Here is a 25102-nt window from a genome sequence, read left to right on the forward strand (position 1 = left end):
TCAGACCTGTTGGCTTGTCTGTGGAAGCACTGTAGGGTTGAGCACCTAAAGACCACCCCCTACCATCCCCAGACTAATGGTCTTGTTGAGAGGTTAAACTCTACACTCAAGATGATGCTATAGGCATTTGCAGACCTATTTAAGAGGGAGTGGGATGAAAATTTGCCCCTTCTGCTGTTTGCTTACAGAGAGGTTCCCCAGGAATCCACAGGTTTTTCACCCTTTGAGTTGTTGTATGGCCATAGGGTGAGAGGATCTCTAAATTTGATTTGAAATGAGTGGGATGGTGAGTGTGACTACCATAAGGAGTCTGTTGTGGCATATGTCCTAAACCTCAGGACAAGGATCACGGAACTCATGGGCTTGACCAAGGGGAACCTGGCAGAAGCTCAACAGCAGAAAAAGGTTTGGTATGACAGGAATGCTCGAGCTAGAGAGTATGTTGTAGGGCAGCAGGTAATGGTTCTCATTCCTGTCAGACACAACAAGCTGCAGGCAGCTTGGGAGGGACCCTACAAGAAGGTAGTAAGGAAGGTCAGTGATGTTAACTACATGGTAAAACTGCTAGGCAGGAGGCAGGGACACAAACTGTACTCTGTTAACATGATGAAACCTTACCATGACAGGGAGGCCCTTGTGCTAAGTATTGGCATTAGGGGGCAGCAGGAGTCTGAAGGGGGTCTATGGTTACAGGAAACCAGCCATCCAAATCCCAAATTACTATGGTGGCGCCTAGGATTGCAGGCATATGATGGGGCAGTGCAGCACTGTACTGGGGTCAGCAATGCCAAGGCAGTTGGAATCTCAAGACAGGGAATGGAGTAAGGTATTCCCAGAATGGCTCAACTCTCTCAAGCAATGTTTCAAAAGGGTCACTTGAAAAACTAGCTTGTGTTTTCAGAGGGGGGAGTTGTGACACTGCCAGCCCAGATATCTGGAATTTTGTGTCGTCATTTGTGAATATTGATATGATTTATACAGAACTGTATGTTATGTACTGAGCTTCTATAATGTGGCTGCAGTGTACCCTACTGGAAAAGAACAGAAATGATTATAAACTATATAACTGTGCAAATATATGTTTTAACAGTAGTAGCTGGAACATACAAAGTTAACTTGTAAAACTTCAAGAAAATAAGCTGAAATTAAAAGTGTTTTATGATGAGCAATAAAAGTTAGTTAATGCAGCAAGGAGATAGGATGTCTAGAGTGAGAAGTTTTTGTATTGGCTTGAAACAGATATAATTACAAGATTTCACATGTAAAAGCATTTTATTGTTTTACGACTTCCGCATTCTGCAAACTTCTGAGAGATATGTACTTCTCACATAGAGATGTTAGTTTTTCTTAGCCTGGGAACTGAAGTCAGGTGACAATGAGTGATGTCATCCAAGCTAACCTAGCAGTAATATTTGCTATTGATTTAAGAAATCTTTCAGAGAGAGACTTTTGCATTTTGTATCTTGTCTTTGATCAGGCAGAACATCTACTCATCAACATCTGCACTTGCCTTGCTAATAGTAAGTAACTAGGGAAAAGTCATTTCTCTTAGATATAGATAGGAATATAATAAAGATTAGTTTAGATGTTTTCTGTATTTACGTGAGACTGTCCTGCAATGTTGTTTTAAAATATTTACTGTGATTCTGAACTCAGTAGTCACTGTGTTGAGTTATTGAATATTGTCTTGTTTTTTTATTTATTATTTACTATTAAATGTATTTAAACCTATGTTTGTGCCTAATATTTGTGAAACATATTTAAGCTCTAAGAGTACTTGCATATGTATTTGGTGACACTGTACAGGCCACTCCTAAATAGCCTGTCTCTTGGTCACACTTGCCATTTGGAGTCATAGTGACATTACACAGTAGGATTGGTCACTCTTTGTAAGGGCCTTAAGTAGCTGATAAAGAGGGGATGGTGGCAATGATAACTACCTTGTAGTCTGGGCAGAAGGGGCATAGCTAGTAAACCTGTGTCAGCCTTCCCCAGGAGTGTCTGTGTGTTTGTATATAAATCAAATCTCAAAGTGTGTGTGTGTCAGCTACTTCGGCAGGGACATGAAGCACTGATTGGACAGTGAGGGTGCTGAAGGTCTTAGCTTGACCCCTCAGATGAGATCTTAACCCTATAGCTGTGCCAATGGGGAGTCTTATTTGGAATCTGGAAAAAGAAGGAGAAACTAGCCCCAGACTGACTGTCATCTCTGTGTGCTCTTAAGGAAAATTGAAATTGACTGTGTGTGCACTTGTCATCCTCCCAGTGTGTACATCCCTCACTGTTGCCAGTGGTGGGGATTGAGGCTCCTTGATTACTGGGTCATTGCAGGGGCATCACAGCTTCTAACATCCAACAATATAATGTAAAATGTCATAGCCAACTCATCTAATGTCTACTATAGTGGGACTAACTAAATCAGCATCTTTATCTTATTATTATAAAATGCTTACCATTTCCTGCTGGCAGTTTGCCCACTGTCTAAATAGCACTGGATTTCACGAGTAACATTAGGTCTTGTACTGATCCAGGAATAATGCGAGGGGATTTCTTCAGGTTTGCAATTCTCTAAAACAAAAGTAAGAAAAGAAAATGATTTAGGCTGGTTTGTAGCAGATTAATTTTAAACCCATGAATTACTTCTAGTGGTAATATTTCATAATATCAATGAAGATAAGCACTTAAAAAATTAAATATTTTTAAAGTGAAGGAAAGTTCATCATTTTCTTTGGACACAGTTGTAATCAGTGTAATAATTACTATAAAACAGCGGTTTTATATTTTTTGTTGTTTAAACATCATAGCTTGAATGTTATCTTGAATGTAACTTTATAAAGTCCATCTATTCAGTGTCATACTTCATGGATAATCATCAAACCATGTAGTTACTGTTCCACAAAGAAATTTTAAATGAACTTGTATTACTCTATAGCGATTTCTTAGCTGGCTGTGTCAGTCCCTGTATTACTGGAAAACGAGGCTACCATGCACCATTTTTAATTGTCAAAATAGTGTGAGGATGTACAATGTTGTGGGGCTGTGATACATGCACTTGGTCTGTAATTAATCGCTGATATGTTGTGCAGAGTTTGAGCTGTCTCCTGTATAGTTAGAAATCTGTATCTACTCTGGTACAATTTTCTTCTATATCAAATTATCCATATTTGTGTGGTTGCTATTAAACAGTATAGGATGCAGTGCTAGATAGATGTAGTGCCTAAAATCTATGGTGCATCACCAACCATGAACCTTGATGAGTTTGACTGTAGAGCCCAACTATACTCTGTTCCACAAAGTTTCACATATCTACATAACGACCCTTGGACAAACATGCAGATATACATAAAACTAGTATAGGTTTGTGGCACTGATATGTGGTTAAATCCAGTAATGTACATGGGAATACAGGATGCCACAGCAATCTGCATTCTTATGCATATGTTATGCATCCGAATGATGTGCACCAAATGTCAGATTTGGTGACATTCTGTAATACTACTGCACCTGTCTGGCTTGGAGGGAGGACTTCAGAATCATGAGGTTACTTCTTCCCTTTGAGAAAATTGTAAGATATCACAGTATCCTACACTATTTTTCCCTTGTAGTGTTGTAAATTAAGACACACAACACTTCAAAAATTATATGACGTCTGCCAAATAGGTAATTATACAGTACACAGTATGTGTGCATGTATGAAAAGGGGCATCATCATATATTGCCTCCTAAAAACTAAAGTAAAAGCTTATACACTGTACAAAAATGAGACAACAGCACCCCAAAACACCCCAGTCAAACAAAAAAAAAATCACTATACCTAAATATATCCTTAGATTAAATGTAAAAATGTTAAATTTAAAGAAATGAAACACGGGGAACATTTTCCATTTACTACAGTGTAAAAATGTAACTTTATCCTCTGCATTCATATAAAAGACACATTGAAACTTCCAGTACCACTCTAGCTCACCTACAATGACTCCAAATTAAATATGGACAAAAAAAAAACTGGAACTAAAACACAGACCCCATTTTGTTGTCATTAAAATATAAAAAAATGTACATGCTTCAGACAAAAACAACACACATTCAAGCAAAAACAATAATTAACAAATTAAATTTACCCTTAGAAATGAATTTTCTCGCTACTAGAATGGAAAATTAAAATAAATAAATAAATAAATAAATAAATAAATAAAGAAAATGCTAATTATAACTAGCCAATCAAAATACAGCATTAACAGCAAATGGGCTCATTTCTATCTAAACAAACTAAAAATAAGCTAAGTAAAAAATAACTAAATTATAAAAATCAAAAAGCTAACATTAGAATACATCAATTGAATGAGCAGCGGATTTTCTTCAGTAAGTACAGGAGAAACTTTCTTAAGATCTCAAGAGACATTCTACATTTATAATAACCTATGTAAACTACCTACATCTGATCAGTAGAAATTTAGGAAAATAATATAGCCTACTGAGGAAATTGAAAACACTACTTTAACATAAAAGTACTGACAAAATGGATAACTGGAGCATGCGATTGTCTGACTTGTGGGATACATGAAATACTGTATGATAAGGGAGTGAATTTCTTACACATTACAAAATTATTCTCTAAACCTATAATACAAGATACTTCATATTTCACACATCAGACCAACATAGTGTGTGTGCATGTGTGTGTGTGTGTGTGTGTGTGTGTGTGTGTGTGTGTGTGTGTGTGTGTGTGTGTGTGTGTGTGTGCACCCACCCACACACACACACACACACACACACACACACGCACACACATGCACGGACACACTCATCACACACATACATACTCTAGCATTCATTATGATCTTCCACTTCTGACGTATTAAACATGCTTTTTTCATCCATCTTTATCTGCTAAAATGTAGGCAATTATCCCAATCATGTTGGAACCATGATTTTCTGTTATATCTAATAATAATCTTTGGTAAATGCTGCATATCTATAAAACTTGAGTCCTGTTTTAATGTGCTTTCATAATTTAAATATGTTTGTCCTTCATTTTGAAGATGGGATTTATGGGGCCACACATCACACAGAATGGATTTGTCATTTTGTCTTTCTCAGCAAATGATGACTCAATATAATCTTTCTTTTGAATAGCACTTTGAACAAATGTTAAACTTTCACGGCCATAGCAAACGTACCCTTAAAGCAACAAAAATATCTTCTGAAGCAACATTTAAAATTCAACCAGCTCAGATGGCTTAGTGGTAATTGTTGTGTCTAACCATCTCTTTGGGAGTTTGGCAGCTTAATAAACTCAATTAATTCCCTATATTTATGAAAACATTATCATCAGACCCCATAATGCTGCAAAAGTAAGACACATTTATGGAACAAAGCAATCAAAGAATTAAATAGTAAACTACCTCCTGCTTTTGTAGTTCTTATAGGTTCATAGGTTCAAAGGTAGGTACTAGGCTATCTGCCTGAAGGCATTTACAAGCCTAGCCAGAATGTGTTGGCTTTCGCCACCCCCTTAGATTAGTTCCCTGTGCCTCTGTCCAGCAGACCCACTGAAGTGATCCCCGAGGTAAACTTTCTGTTTCCCATCCACTCATCAAGATTTCTTTTGAAGAGTGTTAGTGAGGAGCTCTGCCTAATGTAGATTGGGATCTTGTTCCAAAGCATAGGAAGTCTCTGGGACAGGAATCTATCTCTCCAGCATGTCCTATTTATTGTTGTGGTGAGGTTTAGATCCCTAGAGCATGTGGCTCATGGGGATAAGGTTTTCTTTAGGTGGAGCATGTCCATCAATTCTGGGTTGGACATGGCCTCTTATGTCAGGCAGAGATAACCTCTGAGTAGGTGGTATGCAACCAAGTACAGCTGTAACTTCTTCAGTCGAGCTGCATAGGGCATCTGTTTGAGGTCAGTGATCCTCTTGGTGAGGTACATCTGTGGTCTTTCCAGCTGTTGCAGGTGTCTTGTAAGGTACATCCCAAATGGGGCATTGTACTCTATGATGGGTCTGATGAGTGATGAGTAGAGGGGCACAATGGCCTCTTTTGTTCTAGATGCAAACCCTTTTGTGATTAGGTGGGCCACATAGAAGGATTTTCTAACCACTTTGGCAATGTGATTATCAAAGGTGAGATTACTATCTACTTGGGTCCTCAGATCCCTTATTACATCTTCCGTATTTAGGGGACTACCACCTATGTGGTAGTTTGTGGGTACTTTGTTTTTTCCAAAGGGGATGACTATGCACTTTTTGGCATTTAGCTTGAGGCCATGATTTTGACACCAGGTATCCATCTCAGTGAGACCCTTTTGGAGGATTTCTGTGTCAGCCAGAGAGTCAATTATAGCCCCTAGTTTGCAGGTGTCTGTGAACTTGGTCATCCATAGTCCTCCTATACTTGCCTGTACCTCTGAGAAGTATATGCCGAACAGGAGGGCTGCTAGGACTGAGCCCTGGGGAACTCCACTTGTAACCGATTTAGAGTCGGACCTAGCTCCCGCAACTCTCACCATGTGGGTTCTGTCCGTGAGCCAGTTGGCAACCCATCTTGTGACGTAGGGGTTTATGTTCAGGCTGGTGAGCTTGTCTATAACACCAGAATGGGGAATGGTGTTGAAGGCCTTTGCAAGGTCTAGGTAGGCTGTGTGTGCCATCTTTCCCTCATCTATAGCCTTGGTAACTGTCTCAAAGAAGTCCACCAGGTTTAGGAGGCATGATCTGCCCTTTACAAAGCCGAACTGGGTAGGGTCCAGTGTTTGGAGGTTCCCAATGTCTCTGTTAATGAGTTCCATGATGATGCGCTCTATAGACTTGCAGAACAAGCTAGTCAGGCTTATAGGGTGATAATTCCCAGGGTCTGTTGTGGCTCCACCTTTCTGGAGTGGAATAACCACTGCTGTGTGCCACTCTATGGGTATGTAGCCTGTGGAGAGGTTGAGTTTGTACAGGGTGTTTAGGTGAGGGGTTGGTTCGTCTTTGAGCTCATGTAGGACGCAGCTTGGGACACCATCCAGTCCCATTGATGCTGTGTTTTTGGCTTTGGAGAGGGCTGTTTTAACCTGAGTGTCTGTGATTTCAGGGACTCTACATTCTTCTAGTATGGTTATGGGCCCTCTTGGGGGTGAGAGGGGGGTGAAGTTTGCACTGAACCTGTCTGCCAGGATGTTGGCAATATCGGTCGGTTCAGTGTATTTTGTACCATTGTACAGTAATTCTGAGCAGATCTGAGCATTACCACTTAGATTCTTGACATAGCTAAAGAATGCCTTGTGGTTATCTTTGGAGTCCTTGGCAATTTTTCTTTTAAAGCTCACCTTGGATGATTTTATGAGGGATCGTAGTTTCATGCTGATACTGATCAGGGATGTCTTCCCTTCTTGGGATTTTACTCTTTTCTGTACTAGTTTCCTCCTTCTATTGTATAGCTTGTTTATGGCAGGAGACCACCAGACTGGTTTCCTTTTCTTGGAGGAGTGAATCTTGGTTTTGCTTGGGATGGCATGATCCATGCATTCTTGTAGGTGCCCGTAGAATGCATTAGTAAAGAATTTTGCAGCTTGGACAGCGTTATCCTTCAGCATGGGGGCTTTGAAACTTTCCACCTCGGTCTTAAGTAATGTGAAGTTTGCTTTTGAAAAGTTTTTCATGGTGGTTTTCTTGTCCGGGGGGGGGGGTGTGTGGATATCCAAAGTGATTTGTTTTTGGTCAGATATAACCAGTGAGGGGTTGACCTCCGGTGTGGAACACCGGTCACCCATCTTGGTGATGACCAGATCCAATATGTTGTCACCTCTGGTGGGAGTGTTGACCAGTTGAACCAGGATGTTTGAGTTTATAAATTCTAGGAAATGTTGGGCAAGGGAGTTAGTACTTGAGTAGCTCTCTCAGTTAATGTTTTGGATAATTGAAATCACCCAATATTAGGGTGTTTGGTAGTACCTTTACGTTCTCCAGTGTTTCCAGGAATGTGGAATGGGGCCCTGGGACATGGTGGGTGATCTGTAGCAAGCTACAATTTGAATTGCAGTTTTGCCCATTGTTAGTTGCATGTGGATGAGCTCTGAAGCATCGTGCTGTGCCACTAACCTGGAGGTGTGGGTATCCTTGATGAATATGTATACGCCCCCGCCTTTTTTATTTCGGTCTGTGGTCAAAATGTATGGTATGAGTTGTAGCCTGATAGTGCTGGGGTGCTCTCTGGAGCCTTAAACCATGTTTCTGTTACTGCACATATATCGATTTTCGCCATACTGAGGAGTGCCTCGAGTGCGTGCATTTTGAGGTTGAGATGTCTGGCATTGAGTAGCACTACCCTCAGTTTTTTGTTACTTGTGCTATTTACGGCAGTAGGTTTGTCTTTTGAGCCTTAACTAAAAAAGGCACTATGGGGGTGGCAAGAGCCTTGGCCAGTATTCGAAAGCCTAAGGGTGACAGGTGCAAGCCATCTCTAGTGAAGCAGCAGGGCTTGTCGAGCATGTCATCCCAGGCAGACAGACACTGGATCCCCTTTGAATGACACCAGAAACTTAGTCAATTGTTGAAATTGAGATTTTTTTTCTTTATACCATGGTATCATTCTTGGTGCGGGCAGGATGCTACTCAGGGTCAGGGTCATACCGGCCTGGGCTACGTGATCAGAGAGCTCTTCCATGTCTCTTTTCATGTAGTCCAGAGAGGTACAGCTCAGGTCATTCACACCAACATGGACAATGACAGAGTCACATTTGTACTTGTTCTGTAGTGACCTGAGTGCTTGTGTTATGTGGCAGATCCTGGCACCCGACAGGCAACTAACAGTAACCTTCTCCTTATTCAGGCTAGTGAGTGGGATGTCAGTGTGTCTGACTATAGAGTCATCTATTACTACTATGTTGGGTATGTTATTTTGCCTTAAGGGCTGTGATTGCATGGCACACTGGTTTTGTGAAGTATCTGTTTTATGGTTTGTGTTTGGGGGTGGAGGTTGCTTGGATGTTTGCTTTGGAGGTCTCTGTTGGTTTTGCAGATTTTTATTTAGAGCCTGTGAGTATGTTTTCATGTATTTATGTGTGTTTTTTCCAGTGCTGCTTTCATGGGTTTATGTGAGACTGATGGTGTGATGCAAGTATTTCCCTTCTCTTCTTGACTGTCTGATCCAGTCTTGGGTTGAGAAATCTTAGCCTCCAGTTTGGCTGTATAATTGCATCTCTCGCATGTATTAGTGTTTGGTGGTAGGAGGAGGGGGTTGTCTGTGTACATGAGGCAGTTGTAACATTGCCTGAAAATGCCCAGATTCACCAGTTGGAATGGAGAGTACACCTGAAACTGCCCTTTGGACATGCCTGGATAGGTACAGTGAACTGTTTTACTGGATGGCTGGTAAGGTCGAATAGAGAGCTTTGTCCTTCTGTACAGTACAGGAGGGTCTAGTGCTAGGGGTTATAAGTGCTTGCTATAAGTTTTGAGTAAGTGCCATGCTGAGAAATGAGTGGCTTGAGTGCTTAAGTTGAAAGTTTGTCTAGTTCCAATGGAAAAATTGAAGAGGAGACTTTGTGGAGCCGGGAATAGTTTTACCCTAGCTAACCAGCGCTGCCCGGCATACAAAACCGGGCAAATACAGTATTTATAGCAGGGAAATGAAACAGATAGAAATTAGCCCAAAATGACCAATTTCTGGGCTGAAACCTCTCCTCCAGGGAGAGACAGGCTGATCAAAGCTCCCCTCTTTCATGGGTGAACAGAGAACTTCCTTCTATCCAAGTAAGGTATGGGCAAACACAGAGATTACACAGCCCTGAATTCAGCACTAACCTGAAAATTGGACTATGCTAGCTTAGAAAGGCGGGAAACAAGTATATATATATATATATATATATATATATATATATATATATATATATATATATATATATATATATATATATATATTTTTAGAAAATAAAGCAGATACACTCAAAAAACACTTTAACTTTACAGAAAAGTATACTTATTATTATATATTGCAGATCAGAGTTGTAGTCAATGCCACTAGTAATAAAGTAGGAAGAAACACAAATACAGTAAAAGCAGATGAATAAAGTATAATTTTATATATCTATATCTATATCTATCTATATCTATATCTATATATATATATATATATATATATATATATATATATATATATATAAATGATTTAAACAAGTTACCCAATTAACCAGAAAAAAATGCTCAAAACTGAGCCCTGTTCCAGCAGTCTTCAATCAGACAAGTTCTAGGACTATAAATGTGATAGAATGTTGAGACTGTAAAAATGTGGGGAAATATACATCAAGTCCAAGGATGCAGCATATCAGAGTATTCCCCCTTCTCTGAGGTATAGCAATGTTGGACTTAATATAAATTAGCCGGGATATAGAAGGCTTGCCCCTTACAATGCAGTAATGGGGCAGTAATGAATTTTTAAGACCACTTTTATGGTGCTGAAATCACAATATATTTTGCAGACATTTAGGGCTCCGAGAAATAAGTCTTGCAATGTAATAACAATAAATATTCCTTCAAAAAGCAGCTACATTGTCATTCATTACCTGCAAGTGAGCAGGATGTAATTGTGGATGGGTTTAAAACAGAGCCGTGGCCAGCCAGCTCTTCTTGTGCCTGGTGCAACTCCACTTTTTTCAGTATTGTGATCTGGAGGTAGAAGCACTGGCATTAATGTTGCTAATGAAATTAAGGCCAGAACTTCACTTCCCGTTGATAGGCTTCTTCCCACCATGCCTCCTAACACTTTGCAGCCGATAACATTTATCTAATTCAGGCCAAAGTATGTTTATGTTCCCTATATGACGCCATCTTCTGAGCAAGATGTAAGCAATTTCATTGTTCCATGCAGAAGGTTAACTTATTTTCATGAGGAAAAAAAATGAGCTTATGAAAAACATCATGATAAGCACTCAGAAAAGAAACATTAGAAATTCACCAAAGTTTTGGCATGTATTTCATCTCCCAAACACAGTTTTCAGCCTTTCCATTTTCAAGAACTCTGACGTATAATTTTAGGTGTATGGGGGAGGGGGGAGGGGGAGTAGAGCTTGCCCAGTAGGGAAGATGGATGCAAGTTATATGATTGGTCAATGTAATCATCACACCCACTGTAAATCAACTGTCCCTAACAGGAAGAAATTCAGGCAGCAGTAACCAAATAAATGGCTACAGTTGCCTTGTCAACATCACTGAAAAACAAAGAAACAAATTACTCTGGGCAGCTGTAACTATTAAAAGAATACAGCAACAGCTGTCCTATCCTCTTCTCCGTAACGCATAGAGAAAACAAATTCAAGTTTGGGCAGCTGTAGCTATTAAAAGAAATAATTACAGCTGCCGTGTCCTCCTCTCCAGAAAACAATATCCACTTATTAGTAAGTTAGAAGCATGTCTTCCATTCTTCAGAAATTACAAATTATAAATATTAAAAAAGAAGAAAAAAAGAATGAATTCCATGATATGGGGAGTCTGCAAGTGTCCTCACTTTAACAAAAGGATGATGCATGTGGATTCCTTAACCACAGTTGAAAAAAACAGTAAAACAAAACAACAGGAGGTCCAAGTCCAGTAAGGAGTAAAACATGAAAATAGAAATTGTTTGCTACATGTCAGCCAGTGGGAATCACTTTTTTATAAGGTGACTATCACTGATGAATTAAGCAGCCATTTTTATTTTCTAAACTGTGTCCTCTTTACTGTACAAGCATCAGCTCATTTAACCTGAACACATGCACAATACATGCCTTAGATGTCCCTTTACCTGTAGGAGCCACAAAAAACAATTAAAAGTTACGTAATACAATGAAATTATTTAGAAAGGGTAAGAAATTATTTTCTTAAATAATGTCAATGTATAATCCCAATAACCCGCTTGTGTGTATGTGCGTATGTTTTTGTGTGTGTGTGTGTGTGTGTGTGTGTGTGTGGGGGGGGGGGGTAATGCAAGATTTAACCATTTCTGGCTTTGTTTCATCACTCAGGCTTCACTCTTCTGATTAAACCATGTCAAGCATGGGTAAATCCACCATCACCCAAACCCCTTCACAGGCTACTGTTAAAAATATAGGCACTCTACTACGTTTGTCAGTGGCTTTGCATGCATAATAGGCATTGCACCCTAGAATGATGGGAGTGCTATCACTACAGTGGAACCAGGTTTCTGTAATTACTCAAATGCTGATGTCTTTAAGGGTAAGAAAGCTCAGAAATGTTGTTGTTGTTTAGGCTTCTGGCATTCATCATTGCTTCTTTGATATTATACAGGTTGAAATATGTTATATCAGAATATCCATCAGGCTAACAAAAATGTACGATAGGTGTAACAAAATGTTACAAAATATGCAAAACAGAGGGGTAAGACGTGCAGATCATATAAGATAAAGTGTGGGGGATGAGGACCTTTGAGCCTTTCATCTCACACAGATACATTTTGGATGCCCTTAGAAAGACTAATTTACAAGCCAATAATTGAATCATTTTATTTAATCCTTGAACTTATGCATCATTTTGGTGAAGGTAGAAAATGCTGCTCAGTGCTAGGACCATGACTTGAAGGACTTGAGTAGAGAGCTCAACAATGTCATTTTGCATCTCCCCATGGTGGAAAAACTACGACTGCTCACCTTCACATACAAGACTGTAAACGTATCTGAGGTAAAGCAGTGACCTAAGAGCCCTGGTGACATCCTTAACTACATCACTAGAGAAGCAGCTTCCTGTCACTCTCTCTCTCTTTCTTTCCCCCTTAGTGGGTGTAGTACAGCTGGCACCTAGTACCAGTAGTCATTGGTGCAGTTGTGTGTGTTGTGGTATTATTATGGCTGCATGGCAGAGGTACTGAAGAAGGATATCTATGAGGCCTAGTAGACTTAGGCAAGGATTTCTCATTTAATTGACAAAGAAAGGTGAGAAAATGAAGCAAAGCACCAACAAAAATCATAACAGACAATCCAAGATCATTGTACTTAAAATGTGCTTATGTATAAATGCACATCCATGGGGAGGGGGGGCATAAAGTATAAATTTGCCCTTTGGGAAGGTATGATAGTCTGCTGTTCTCAGACTGAGCATCTCCATCCACATATTGATGGCTTATCTTTCGCACTTTACCTTTCCTAAGCTGTTTGACAAAATCAAGTTAGGCCTTCAAATTTCAAATGAACTTTTATATCTCTGGAGCCATAAGGGTTACAACACAAATGTGAATGGCAAACTGTTTAGTGAAAAACAAATCTTTACAGTGGGGTGCTCATTACATTATAACTCCTAAACTGGATTTTATAAGTCATAATAACACAATAAATATTAATATGCATACCTCTCAACTGTACAGATTTTCACAGAATGTGTAGATTTTTGCCTCATATTTTTGATCCGTTTTTCATTAAATTGTGGTTTTCTGGCAAATTAGTGGCAAATCACTAAAAACTGAAGTTAGACAATAACAACAGATATTTCAGTTTTAGACTTCATACCCTTTAGAAAAATTCATGCTAATGCAAAACCTGTTATTCTATCAACTTTCTAAGTTTGTGAGAGCAATATTTAAAAATTGTCCCTATTTTGGGGCCTTTGTCCCACTTTTATTTATTGCTTTGTCCAGATTTCTTGCTCTGAGAGGTTGTCAGGTAAATATATAATATTCTGAAAACTTGCAATATCTTAATAACCACGAGCTACACACATATTGTCAGCAGCACTGTATTTGTCCATCTGTGAGCTTTCATATGAGGCTATACATTTCTGTCTGTGTTACTTTGTTGAGATATTGAGAAAAGCATGTAACTTATGACAGTATAAATAAATATGTGTAGTGCATGGACACCATGATTACTCTCAAAAAACAGTCTAATAATATCCCTGTTAAGTGCTCTAAAGAGCAGACCTGGCCTTAACAACATTGGAGGATTGTTAAGCACCCCCTAGGTGCTGTTAACATTGAGTCTGCACTAAAAGCAGACAGCACTGACCAGAAAACAGGAGCAGTATGGCAGGAAGTGCTTCATTTATACTCCCATTTCTACCTGCTGTCTGCTAAAGTATGTCAGTACTTTGGTTACAACTGCTTCCCTTACACAGGGAGTAAAGTAAGACATCAAACACTTCCTCACACTCTTGAGATGAATTTCTTGGCACCCACGTCTTGAACAAATAATACGCTTGTTACGATCAGTGACCTGATCGCAATCCCCCATATTTTATGTATTTATTTATTGATATTTGATTACCAGGAAAGTCTATTGAGTATGTTTCCATTTTCAGCAGAGGAAGAGGCAGGCAGGAAAGAAAAGCTCCAAAGTGTTAAAAAAATTTTTACTAACAATAATTTTTACAATTTTTATAAATAATCTAAAAACATTTACAGTTTAATTAATTATACCAATGTACACATAATGTGAAAATATGCACTATGAATAGCTATAACTTATATAACAATAATTTAATATTTAGAGAAATTTTAGCCAGTTTAGAGAAATTAAATGCAATTTAGTATAATATAAACAGGAACTGCAATAGGAAGTGAGAGAAAAAACATGATTTTGGCACATTTAGAGGGAGATGCAGATGGAAGATATTGACTGAAGTAAGGAAGTCAGTGAAAAAGAGGGAGAAAGGAGGTAAAGGTATGAGTAGGTACTTGTTCATATTTAAGGGCATAGCTTATCCTCTGGGTTGAGCAAGAACACAGACTGATTTTGCCTAAGAAATCTTTTAGAATGGACAGGAGGGAGAGTAGTGATCTGATGGATACAGGTAAGGAGTTTCAGGCCGTAGCAACATGGTATGAGTACAGATCATGCCCAGCAGATTTTATAGGTTTGTGGACAGGAGTTTTTGGCCATTGGATCGTAATCACCCATTTGGAACATAGTTCCAGTGGTATTTAGTGCTGGAGAAGCACATGGATACTAGATATAGATGGTAAGAAGCTGTGTATATGTTAGTTGATGGAGTAGTTCCAACCAATTTAGGCTTTTTAGTGCTATACAATGATGGGTTCTGAAAGGGGCATTTTCTGCAAATTTAGCCACTTTATTGTAGCATTGTTTGAATTTTGCTTTTTATGATGCCTGCAGGTTAGTAAGAATGACAGTGCCATAAAATATTAAGGAGGAGGTAAGTGTTGGCAAGGGTAGTCTTAGTTGCATTGGTTAGAAAGTTTTTGGCTCTGTAAAGCACCCCTAGTTTTTGATAAGTTTTTTCTTTTAATGCAATGTTGTATATGCAGTAAAATGTAAGATCCATATATGTAAATAGTAAATAAATAATTAATATCACTTTAGTAGCATCAGACAGAAGTGGCATATCAGTTCAGATGTGCTTTCCATCATGTACGATTTAAGATGAAACCTTTCAATACCTTTTATGTAGAATGGTTTTGGAATTATTAATGCAAATAAGAACAGGCTGTATTTGACTCCTAGAAGCATCAGTAGGATGCAATTGCAGAAACACCTGGAGGTGTCACTAGGCTGTAATGAGTTAAACAGCATGTTATAATCTGCCTTATGCAATTTCAAATTTTAACTCATTTACAGAATACAAATTGCCAACAGTTTTACCCTATGAAACATCAGAGTTTAACAAATTTCCAAACAAAATAACCTCCATAACTGCTTCATAGCACCATTACAAACACCATTCACAGGTGCTCCCAACAGGCAATGATTGTAAAGAATATTATCTTGGTCATTGGTAAATTCTATATATTTTAAATATGTTGTCACAAGTTATTTCAAGTTTGTTGCCCTTTGCAAATTCGGTTCTCTATTCTAAATTCACAAACACTAAAACAGATCAGAACAAATTTGCATGCAGGTTTTTAGTGACACACTTGCAGAGGGCATCAGCAAATTATGGCATCATAATATTTTTTTTCTGTGAAAGTCATTTATGCATTCATAACTTCATTTACCCATTTAATCCAATTCAGCATCACAGATTAGTCAGATCCCATCCTGGCACCAACTGGGCACAAAGCAGAGGAAATAATGCAGACTGGAGAAGCAGTCAACCACAGAATACAGATCTTCCCTCAATCCCTGTCACATGGTATAAGTAACAGTACATGAATTGGAGGAATGTCAATTATCTTGCAGCTAATACTTCTATGTGAATGTCTGAGGAATGCAGAACACCCATAACAAAACATACAAACACAGGGAGGTCATGCAGAATCTGCAGAGATGGCACCATAACCAAGAATGAAACTAAAGACTGTGATGAGGCAATGATAACTCCTGTGCCTTTGTGCCATGACAATTGCCATTTAAAAACATAATCTGTTTGACATTGCTTATGCACATGGAGCTTACCCCATTCAATTTACCCACTTCCTACTCAACACCACTGTGTAATCATCTTTAATTAAGTTTCATGATAATGGCAGTACCTTTAGCTCATTACCCATAAGTCCTTGGCTTTCTACTAGCTTCTGTGTATAGTCATCTTCCTGACTATTGTCTTTATTAATGTATGTCCCCAGAAAAACAAATATAAAAAATATTTCCTTTCAACGTTATATTACCTTTGTGGTATAAATCAAACATTTTGAATGTTGTTCTTGATTCTCTGATAAACCTTTTCAAAACTCTATTCAGTAATTTAGTAGCTTGTGAACCATATAGGATTAGACATGTGGGTTTCCTCAAGAAAAATGCAATATGTAAAAGTAGAAACAGCACAAAAAGGAAAGAAAGAAAAGACGTGTTACTTCTTACCTATCGAATCAACCATTACTGATTCCAGCTGTAATCCCGTAGCTATAGTTTCATTGTTCCTTACTATCCTCTTGCGGATGGTATCCTCATTTAATGTTATGTTATTCATTGGGCTATATACCAGCAGAGCATGGCAAAAATACCTACAGAAAAACAAAACCTGTCAGAGATAGCTCAGAACCAGGTTTGGTGAGGTAGCAGTAAAGACTGTCGAACAATTACAAGGGTGCCAGAAATGCAGAAGACATTTTACTTTCAGGTATTCGGACAGTCTTGCATTTTTATATTCATTAATAGTGTTTGCACATCCTACCCAGAATCCTTGAGCAGCAAAGCTGATTATTCAGTACATATATGGTTTATACTTTATACAGTGCACAAAACAAAAGGTGGTAAGAAACAAGGTCTTGGTCATATAAGTATAATACGGAATACATGCATTTGGTCATGTGACCGATCGCAAAACGTCAGTTTTTCTGAACCTGAATGTCAAATTTCAAGGTGCCGAACGGTCGGAATGTCATAAAAAACTCTGAATTCAACATTCCTGACTGCTCTACCACCTAAACAAGTGCTACCATGGGTCAAAAAGGGGAGGATGTTTTGCTTTTCAACATAATTGCATTCGCAATTATGAAAAGTCACTGCACTGCTTTTGAACATTTTCCGGTCGGCCATCCACCGGCTGACCAAATGCGTACATACCGTATAACACACATACCTTTTAATAATGTTGTTTAACAGGATTTTTCTTAAATGTATTAGAACACCAAATAAAAATGTTTCACTCTGCTGCTCCACTTAACACAGAGCTAACCAATTCCTCATTTTAGTAACTAGTTTATTCTCCCTCTTGGACAAAGACAACTTAATCAAATGAGGTAATAGCTGAGCTTAGGATAGCTGTCATCTATTGATAGCTTATATTAATTTTATTGAGTTAGAATCACAGGAACTGTAAACACATTTCAAAATCATAACACCAGATGCAAACAATATAAAATAGTATTACATACTTGATTGTTATATCAGGATATGGGTCCCCTACACTAGACCAACACGCCACAAAGCCGATGCCCAAAAGACCGACACCAGAAGACCGATGACACAGATGATCGACAAGGTGAAATCCCGACAGCCGAAACACCGACATGGACAATGTGTGAGCGCGACTCGGTAAGTGTGTGATAGTGAGGGATTTAGGGTTAGGGACCGGACAGGTAAGTGTGCGATAGTGAGGGATTTAGGGTTAGGGTGCGGGAAAGGTGAGTGTGCAGTAGTGTCGGACTTAGGGTTAGGGTGCAGGTAAGGTAAGTGTGTGATAGTGATGGACTTTAGGTTTAGGGGCGGGTTAAGTGAGTTAGGGTTAGGGTGCAGGTAGGGTAAGTGTGCGATAGTGACAGACTTTAGATTTAAGGGTGGGATAAGTGAGTTAGAGCTAGGGTGCGGGTAGGGTAAGTGTGTGATAGTCACGGATGTTAAGTTTAGGGGCGGGTTAAGTGAGTTAGGGTTAGGGTGCGGGTAGGGTAAGTGTGCGGTAGTGTCGAACCTTAGGGTTAGGGTTTCAGTTAAGGTTAGTGCATATATAGTTGTGTATAATGTGTAGTTTATGTTTTGTGCGTCGGCGTTATGGTGTTCGGTTTTGTGAGTTTTCGGTTTTGTGATTTGTCGGTCTTTTGGTGTCGGTGTTTTGGGTGCCGGCTTTGTGGCATGTCGGTCTAGTTAGCGGACCCATTCTGGGATCCCCTACACTACACCGACACGCCACAAAGCCGACATCCAAAAGACCGACACCAGAAGATCGATGACACAGATGATCGACAAGGTGAAATCTCGACAGCCGAAATATCAACATGGGCAACGTGTGAGCGTGACTCAGTAAGTGTGCGATAGTGAGGGATTTAGGGTTAGGGTGCGGGAAAGGTGAGTGTGCGGTAGTGTCGGACTTATGGTTAGGGTAAGGTAAGTGTGTGATAGTGATGGACTTTAGGTTTAGGGGTGGGTTAAGTGAGTTAGGGTTAGGGTGCGGGTTGGGTAAGTGTGTGATAGTGACGGACTTTAGGTTTAAGGGCGGGTTAAGTGAGTGAGGGTTAGGGTGCAGGTAGGGTAAGTGTGCGATAGTGACGGACTTTAGGTTTAGGGGTGGGTTAAATGAGTTAGGGTTAGGGTGCGGGTAGGGTAAGTGTGCGGTAGTGTCGGACCTTAGGGTTAGGGTTTGGGTTAAGGTTAGTGCATATATAGTTGTGTGTAATGTGTAGTTTACGTTTTGTGTGTCAGTGTTATGGTGTTCGGTTTTGTGAGTTGTCGGTTTTGTGATATGTCGGTCTTTTGGTGTCCGTGTTTTGGGTGTCGGCGTAGTGTAAAGGATCCCAGAATATTAATATAATATCTGAAGCATGTTAATTATGCAGGTAAGGACATTAGTATAGCATCTGGATCATGTTAATTATGTTCTGAAAATGACAGAAATGGCTATTATAAGAACATACCTATAATATGTTTGTTATATCAAGGTTCCTATATATGAACCTTGTTATAAGTGAAGGTGAATGTTGCTCTGCCAAGTAGGATGCACTCACTGGGGAACTGCATCAGAAAAATTAGCAGCCTTAAAGGATGTATCGCACCTCATGCTCAGAAACATTTCTCAGATGCAAAACACACAATTATTCAACAAACTGATTTAAGCAATGTCACAGTCCTCAAGCTGCCACAAATTTTTATTAGGTGCTATCATATATGGGCAGCAAAAACACATATGGTAAATAATTATTATCAGTCTCTATCACAATCATTTATATGTTCTTAAAATTAATGTTAAGAAATTTGCCTCTTCAGCTTTGCTCTCAACTTGAATTTCTCTACCCTTTTTTCAAACACGGAATGCAAAGGATTACAATTCAGTTTCTCCAAGCATAACCACCAAGTCATGAATGTGAGAAAAGGTTGTCAAGAAATTCATCTTAAAGCAGAACAAAGCAACATATTGTATCAGCTACTTTATGTCCTGACTTCCATAATTAGCAAAACTTGGCTTGCTGATTCATTATCATGTAAGATATAATTTAATAAGCCTTCTATGGCTGGTGAAGCATCCAAGTTTATATCACACACAGCAGTTCCTAGGAAGACTCAGATTTTGAATCTTTGAATTTCATGATCTGTGGTATAGTAATAAACATTTTAATTAAATAAATTATGAACTATACAGTGTATGAATGATTGGTCCAGTATCCGTTTTAGGATGTTTAATGCACCTCACATGAAGCATGATTCAAAATCCCAATATCCCAGCACAATAATCACTACAGACAAATCTGCATACTGTAAGCAAGTTATTATGTGTTATCACAATACTATACACGGTAAACTACTATAAGGAAAAACATTTATTTCTCCAGTGATAGCGAAGTGACATGACTTGGCCTGGCTTTTGCCTAACATGAATTGGTTTTCTTCTAGAGACATCAACAGCAACAAACAAACAGGACTGGAAGACGTACGTGGAAGAATGCATACTGACTATAATAATGTAGTAAGTGTTACTTATGTAGTTCTGGGCAAGTGATTAAAAATCTAATAAACAATGAATCTCTGAGATCGGGGTGTTGGTGCAATGGACTTTGTCCCCTCAGCTTGCACTAATTAAATTGTTAAACTCTGTCTCTGAATGAATCCAAAGAAAATATTTTATTTTTGACTTATCAGATTAGCACAGCAATATCCCTTACACCCATCGTTTATATTATACATTCTCACTGAGTAATTTGATTTACAAGTTATAATTAGGTGCACTCATCCATGTGAATAAGGTTCATAGTTTTAGAAAGCCTGATCAAATGGTGGAAATTGAAAAAGGGTAATTGTGAGGTGGAGTTCAGGGAAGAGTTGAGACAGGCACTGGGTGGCAGTGAAGAGTTACCGCATAGCTGGGTAACTACAGCAGAGCTAGTAAGAGAGACGGCTAGAAAGGTGCTTGGTATCACATCGGGACAGAGGAAAGAGGACAACAAGACCTGGTGATGGAATGAGGAAGTACAAGAGAGTATACAGAGAAAGAGGTTGGTGAAAAAGAAGTGGGATTGTCAGAGAGATGAAGAAAGTAGACAGGAGTATAAGGAGATGAGGTGTATGGCAAAGAGAGAGGTGGTGAAGGCTAAGGATAAGGCATATGAAGAGTGAGTTGTATGAAAGGTCGGACACTAAGGAGGGAGAAAAGGACCTGTATTGATTGGCTAGACAGAGGGACAGAGCTAGTAAAGATGTGCAGCAGGTAAGGGTGATAAAGGATTATGAGGGAAATGTACTCACAAGTGAGGAGAATGTGTTGAGCAGATGGAAAGAGTACTTTGAGGGGTTGATGAATGAAGAGAATGAGAGGGAGAGAAGGTTGGATGATGTGCGGATAGTGAATCATGAAGTGCAGTAGATTAGCAAGGAGGAAGTAAGGACAGCTATGAAGAAGATGAAGAACGGAAAGGCTGTTGGTCCAGATGACATACCTGTGGAAGCATGGAGGTGTTTAGGTGAAATGGCATTAGAGTTTTTAACTAGATTGTTTAATGAAATCTTGAAAAGTAAGAGGATGCCTGAGGAATGGAGAAAAAGTGTTTTGGTACCGATTTTTAAGAATAAGGGTGATGTGCAGAGCTGTAGTAACTACAGTGAAGTTATGGGAAAGAGTAGTGAAAGCTAGGTTAAAAAAGGAGGTGATGGTTAGTGATTAGCAGTATGGTTTCATGCCAGGAAAGAGCACTACAGATGCGATGTTTGCTCTGAGACTGTTGATGGAGAAGTAGAGAGAAGGTCAGAAGGAGTTGCATTGTGTCTTTTTGGACTTAGAGAAAGCATATGACAGGGTACCTATAGAGGAGTTGTGGTATTGTATGGGGATGTTGGGAGTGTCACAGAAGTATGTAAGAGTGATACAGGATATGTACGAGGGTAGTGTGACAGCAGTGAGCTTTGCAGGGGGAGTGATGGATGCATTTAAGGTGGAGGTGGGATTACATCAAGGATCAGCTCTGAGCCCTTTCTTATTTGCAGTGGTGATGGACAGGTTGACAGGCAAGATCAGACAGGACTATGATGTTTGTAGATGACATTGTGATCTGTAGTGAGAGTAGGGAGCAGGTGGAGGAGACCCTGGAGAGGTGGCGATATGCTCTAGAGAGAAAAGGAATGAAGGTCAGCAGGACTAAGACAGAATATATGTGTGTGAATGAGAGTGAGGATAGAGGAATGGTGAGGATGCAGAGAGTAGAGGTAGCGAAGGTGGATGAGTTTAAATACTTGGAATAAACAGTTCAGAGTAATGGTGAGTATGGAAGAGAGGTGAAGAAGAGAGTACAGGCAGGATGGAGTAGGTGGAGAAGAGTGTCAGGAGTGATTTGTGACATACAAGTACCAGTAAGAGTGAAAGGGAAGGTCTACAAGAGGATAGTGAGACCAGCTATGTTATATGGGTTGAAGACAGTGGCATTGACAAAAAGGCAGGAGTCAGAGCTGGATGTGGCAGAGTTAAAGATGTTAACATTTGCACTGGTTGTGACAAGGGTAGACAGGATTAGGAATAAGTATATTAGTGGGTCAGCCCAGGTTGGAAGATTTGGAGACGAAGCCAGAGAGGCAAGATTACCTTGGTTTGGACATGTTCTGAAGAGGAATGCAGAGTATATTGGAAAAAAGATGCTAAGAATGAAGCTGCCAGGTAACAGGAAAAGAAGAAGTCCTAACATAAGGTTCATGGATGTGGTGAGAGAGGACATGCAGGTGGTTGGTCTGACAGAGCAAGATGCAGAGGACAGGAAGAAATGGAAACAGATGATCTGCTGTGGCGACCCCTAACAGGAGCAACTGAAAGATGAAGGAGTTTTAGAAAGCCTGATCTGATACAAAAAATTGACTGATATTACAATATGATACCATATAAACAGACATTAATGCAATTTATATGAAATGTCTTTGTAAGGAATGCAGTACCTTGCATATGACACATCTCTTCTGTTTCTGACTTTTGCTGAGCGGTCTCTTGACAGAAGATAAGCACTAGAATTAAAAAGGAAAGCCTGTGAACATTAACAAAATATTAAATGCATTATTTGGATAATTAGCAGTGATATTTACTGCATGGATTTTAAAATACCGTAAAGACTTACCTGACATTTTTCACATAAACAGAATAGTTCCAATTTTGAAAGGTTTGATTCAACTGAAAAATAAAACAGTAATAATTGTAAAACATGGACAGGGTTATGTGTTAACCACACTGCAGAGAACATAAAGCAGAAACCATATAGTTGGAGCAGGTAACGACTAGGTAGTCCACTTACTTGATATCTTTACATGATAGACTGGAGATGTTTAATTCAAATTTTATTTTTTTTATTCTTCCCCTTATCATAAGAATTGACTTAGCATTATCCAATGTATTATTTAATTATGATAATTGTTATAGTCATATGCTACTTCACCAGGATGATTATTCCAATAATCCATCCTTTATGTGAACTTGTACTTTGCCGTCTCTTTTGCACCACCCATCATGACATTTTACATTGTGCCGACTTGTTCCTATACAATTTTTTCTTTGAAGATAGTAGACACAGTGGCCCTGTTATCACCCTTGAAGTACATTTCTGTCACGATGCCTGTCTGCCTTTTATGCTTAAGGCAAAGCACATTATACTCTTGTCATCAGTTTTATAGTTTTCTGTTGTAAACTATGCACAATTTTGTTCCCTTCCTCTGAACTGTCTCTGTTTCGTCTTTGTCATGACAATAATGAAGCCTGCAGAAATGTGTATGTTTTCCAACTGAGATCTTATCAGGTACATTTTCTATTTAAGGTACCCATGAATGCTGGTGGTCTTTGGACTTAGAACTGCATAACCAATAAGAAAGTAAAGGCTGTTGAATTCTACATGATAAATGAAACTACCCTGCCTCCCGAACGATAATGAACAGAGCTAATCAAAGCGTTCATGCTAAAAGGTGACTCACTGCTGAAATCCACAATACTCTGAAAAACCTACCTAGAGACATTGGCATACTAAGCTTATTTTAATGACAAGAAGAGGGCCAAGAGACAGAACAGTTGGGTATTGTGGCATGCGGGGACAGACGAACAGCCTAGGAAAGTTCTAATGCCTTTTGCCTGCATTCTGCATGTTCTGCAGCCAAAGCTTTACTACACCAAATGGTCATGTTTTCTACTGTTGATACCTTCCCTGTGAATCTTTTGTTTGCCTAGCCTACCTTGCTGCTCCTTCACATTATTTGATTACCTTTAGGTCATCTGACATGACTAATGTTTGCTTCCTTTCCTCATTTGTAGTTGTTGCTACTTGTCTTCAAGCTCTACACTCCTTTGTTGTTTTTTTTCTTTACCCTCGCATACATCACTGCACATTTTTGCAATGAATTTAAGATGTTTTGCTTCATGCCATTCCTTTATTTTTGCCATGTCTCTTTTCATCCTTTCTATTCCTTCCTGTGAATCAGCCCTGTTGCATAACATTGTATTGTTAGCAGAAGAGGGAAACTTTTCCGTCCAGCCTGCTGGAATGCTGCTTATAAACATGCTGAAAATAGCCAGCAAATACCAAAAGACTCCATAATATCCATTCACCTAACTGTGTTCAGTTTACCAGGACCATCTGTAGCTTATTGCCATGCCCCTAAGATGCCATCATAGGACCCAAGCAGGTGATACCATCCTGAAATGCTTGCTAAAGTCCAGGTAAGCCATATATACAGATGACAGAAACATTCTGTGATGGCATATGCTTAGAACACTGCCAAAAGCCTCTATTAGATTTACTAATAATGGAAAATCTCTCAGGTCCAAACATAAAATTAAATTAAAAGAAAATGATAACTATAAAAACAAATACTTATGAAAATATGTTATTAAAATAAGACGTTTTCAACTTTTCTAGTTTTTTTCAAGTCATTTAATTGAAAACCACAATCAACAATATGCGTGAAGCATTTTAGCTGACTATATAATTTTTAGACTACCTTGAATCATGTTATAATCACATTACTCCAAATAAGTTTTAATGCTAAATGAATTAGTTTCAGTTTTCAGTAAACATGAAATACATCATTAAAATATCAAAAGTTTTAGAAAACATCTAACCAGCAAGCTAAGAAAATCAATTAAACTTTTACAGCTCTGCAAAAGTAATACAACTTTTACATTAATATTGCCACTAAACACATAGTGCCTACAGGATCCCAGTCTTAGTCATTTTCTTTCTTTGAATTAAAGACTAATTTCATTCATAAGTTATCCTCTGGAATTACCATATATAATTTGCAATATACATTTGAACCTGCTATGTAATATAGTTCAGTAATTTTTAATTCTGAA

General features: G+C 38.9%; 1 protein-coding gene across 5 annotated transcripts in view; it reads right to left on the minus strand.

The window, feature by feature from the left end:
- ADGRG6 (adhesion G protein-coupled receptor G6) overlaps positions 1-25102 on the minus strand; it is a 1156656-nt gene that overhangs the window by 326056 nt on the left and 805498 nt on the right. For all 5 annotated transcript variants that reach the window (XM_044058511.1, XM_044058431.1, XM_044058747.1 and 2 more), the window contains 4 exons: positions 22884-22936; positions 22708-22773; positions 16726-16868; positions 2454-2568 (listed from right to left, as the gene is read on the minus strand). In XM_044058511.1, coding sequence (XP_043914446.1) covers positions 2454-2568; positions 16726-16868; positions 22708-22773; positions 22884-22936 — 377 coding nt within the window. The remainder of the gene's footprint in view (positions 1-2453; positions 2569-16725; positions 16869-22707; positions 22774-22883; positions 22937-25102) is intronic.

The sequence above is a fragment of the Protopterus annectens genome, chromosome 1.part0 (assembly GCF_019279795.1).
Source record: "Protopterus annectens isolate FY-2018-M chromosome 1.part0, PAN1.0, whole genome shotgun sequence".
In the NCBI taxonomy this organism is placed as follows: Eukaryota; Metazoa; Chordata; order Ceratodontiformes; family Protopteridae; genus Protopterus; species Protopterus annectens.